Raw genomic sequence first — 3,081 nt, forward strand, 5'->3', positions numbered from 1 at the left:
GCACTTGGTCCTTCTTCCTTGGTGAAGGTGAGATCCTCTTTCTGCTCTGAAATTGGCTCTCTTTTAAGCCTAGCAGGATGACAAAAGTGACCAGTCCCCTTGGTGGGCCATAATTGCCTTATTTGCACAGTTCCACCCAATCACTTGGGTGGGAGTTATAAGACCATGGTGAGAAAGTCCACACAAAAGTGATCCATCACACCGCACTATCATTGACCTAACTGCAGAAATCAGAAGTGTTCTAGCTGTTTAACCAGATATTGCAAAGCAATGGGTTTCTCTTTATATGTGGTCTTTCCAGCCCTGGGTTTGTAGTTCTTCCAAGACGATTTGGTAGGCACAATCTTGCAAAGGGATTGATTAGTGTACTATGCAAATAAGGTGCATAAAAACAGTATGGGAATTGGTGAATTACTATGCAAACTAGGTGACTGTGGTGCGATGGATCACTTTTGTGTGGCCTTTCTCACTATAGTCTTGTAACCTCCACCCAAGGGACTGTGCAAATAAGGCAACTATGGCCCACCAAGGAGATTAGTCAGTTTTGCCATCCCACTAGGCTTAAAAGAAAACCAGTTCCAGAGCAGAAAGAGGATCCCACCACCATCAAGGAAGAACATCCAGGACTGAAGAGCACATCTTTGAGACCTGGGATCCCTGGGCCGAGAAGCTCCTAGAACAAGGAGAGAGAGCGAGAGCTCAAGAAGCAGTGGCAGAGATGGCATGGTGGGCTTCCTGACCCATAGAGAGAGAAAGCCGAGTGCCTTTGGGCCAAGGCTTACTGGTGGAGTAGGGTGCCTCTGGGCACTTATCAGCTGAGCTAAGAGCTTTGTAACACTTGCTGGAGCAGGGCAGAGGCTGAGGGCCAGTGAGGCATGTCTGTGGAGCATGGCTGAGAAGAAGCTATCCTGATGGAAAAAGTTTATCCTGAACGTGAATTGTAACCTGTTACTTCCCTAATAAACCAAATAATTGTAAGTATTGTCTGTGAATTCTGTGTGGCCATTACAATGAATTATCAAACCCAGCAGAGAAGTAGAGAGTGCTGTGGGAGGGACTGTTAGTGTCAGAATTGGTAAGGACGGTGGAGAGAGGAGGCATATCTGATCTCAGTCTCATAAGAATCAGCCATGGGCTGTTGATCTTGATTCTCCTTCCACCTTGTGAAGTCAGAGGAGATTTGACACTACCCCCACACCATTTTTACAGTGACTGTGGCCTACCAAGATGATTGGCCATTTTTGCCATCTTGCTAGGCTTTAAAGGACCAATCCCACAGAGTTTGAGGGAGACCTCACTACCATCAGGAAGAAGAACCTAGGGTAGAGTGCATCTTTTGGACCCAGGGTCCCTGTGCTGAGAACCTCCTAGATCCAGGAGACAGAGTTGTAACACTGGAGACAGCACAAGATGGCAGTGGCACATGACAGCAGAAGCATAAGACAGCAAGATGGCTGTAGTGGGCTTCTCATTCCATGGAGAGAGAGAGTTGAGCACTTTTGGGCAGGAGACTCGCTGGTGGAGTGGGGTGCTGCTGGGCATGTGTCAGCAGAGTTAAAGAGCTGTAACGCTTGCCTGAGCATGGATGAGAAGCCAAGAGCTGTCTCGGATGGAAGCTGTCCTGATTGGTGAACTGTATCCTGTCTCTTGAGTTGTTCCTGTTTCTTCCAAGTTGACCTTGACCTGAGTTGTACCCTGTTACTTCTCTAATAAACCTCATAACTGTGAGTATGGTCAGTGAGTTCTGTGTGGCCATTGCAACAAATTATCAAACCCAGCATAGAAGTAGACAGTGCCTTGGTGGGGATGGCTGGTGTCAGAACTGGTAAAACAATTGGAGAGTGGAGGTATGTCTGACTTCCACCTCATAGGAATCAGCTTTAGGTTGATGATGAGTCCAATTATCCCTCATCTTGAATTTAGATGGACTCTGATGCTACTACTACTATGTTCTAGATATAAATGCTTTCTTCTGTTCCAGAAATCGAACAAGAACTGAGAGAAACGGCTGTCATTGGTGATAAGCAAAAAGAGGCTAAATGTGGGGAAACACAAAGCCAGGGACACAAAAGTGTCCAAAAGCCACTGGCTTGGTATCACAATAAGAGCATTATAAAGAGCTGAAATGGAAGAAAGAGAGTAAAATACAAAGGCACTCACCAGGATCAGGATGGTGCATGTAGCTCTGGCCTCATGGGAAGTTCTGGGGGAGAAGCTGTTGCTGTGAATGTGTTGAACTTGCTGCTCGTGTCTGTGCAGGACGAGGACCATGGAGCCACTGGCCCAGACCAGGAGGACCAAACATATAACATCAATAGAGGAGAATATAACAGCATGTAGTAAGACTACAAATCTATCTGGAATGGGTGAGTAACAGTATCCATAATTTTTCTCCATACTCATGTTTTTGCTCTTTGACCCTGTTACATTCATAGCAATAAAAGTATTTAACGACAGATACAGGATCCAGCAGAGGAAACAGCAGAAGCCAATGCAGTTTTGGGATCTAATTCTTTGCTCCATCCATCTAGAGATCCTGGGGCAAAGCTTAATTACCTGAAAGCCACTCAGAAGGCAGGTGGTGCTGAGGGAAACTCCTCTGGCCACTCTGTAAAAATAGAAGACAAGTTTACATCCATCATCATCCAGGAAATATTTCCATCCAAAAGCTGCCATTGTCTATGGGATTCCTTTAGAGAAAAGAACCAAGTTGTTGGCTAAAACCAGCTGGTTGAGAATCAAGTCTGTAGGCCTCAATTTGTGTCCAGTGAGCAGAGAGAAGTTATAAAGACAAAGGAGGGAGGAGTTTCCCAGTATTCCTGCTCCCATCTGATTGAGGAAAATGATCCCCATTTCCAAGTTGGCGGATTCCATCATATCAATACCTAGGAGATACTGGTTTCAATTTGGGTAAAAAAAATAGAAACATAAACAAAAGTTTATTACCGCCACCTTCCCAGAAATTTTTGTAATGCTAAATCTAACACATATTTCTCATTTTGTCTCTTTAAATGGACGTTAAGAATATGTGCTTATGGGTTCAAAGATTATTAGTTAAGTTCCTATGTTGGAAACAACCCA

General features: G+C 44.8%; 1 protein-coding gene across 1 annotated transcript; it reads right to left on the minus strand.

Moving 5' to 3' along the window:
• Positions 1-1,908: 1,908 nt before the first annotated feature.
• Positions 1,909-2,874, minus strand: LOC101345404 (vomeronasal type-1 receptor 1-like). Its single transcript, XM_012558568.1, is given in 1 exon segment — positions 1,909-2,874. A coding segment is annotated over 1 exon segment (966 nt).
• Between the last annotated feature and the right edge of the window lie 207 nt (positions 2,875-3,081).

Source organism: Trichechus manatus, unplaced genomic scaffold (assembly GCF_000243295.1).
Source record: "Trichechus manatus latirostris isolate Lorelei unplaced genomic scaffold, TriManLat1.0 scaffold00176, whole genome shotgun sequence".
Taxonomy (NCBI): Eukaryota; Metazoa; Chordata; class Mammalia; order Sirenia; family Trichechidae; genus Trichechus; species Trichechus manatus.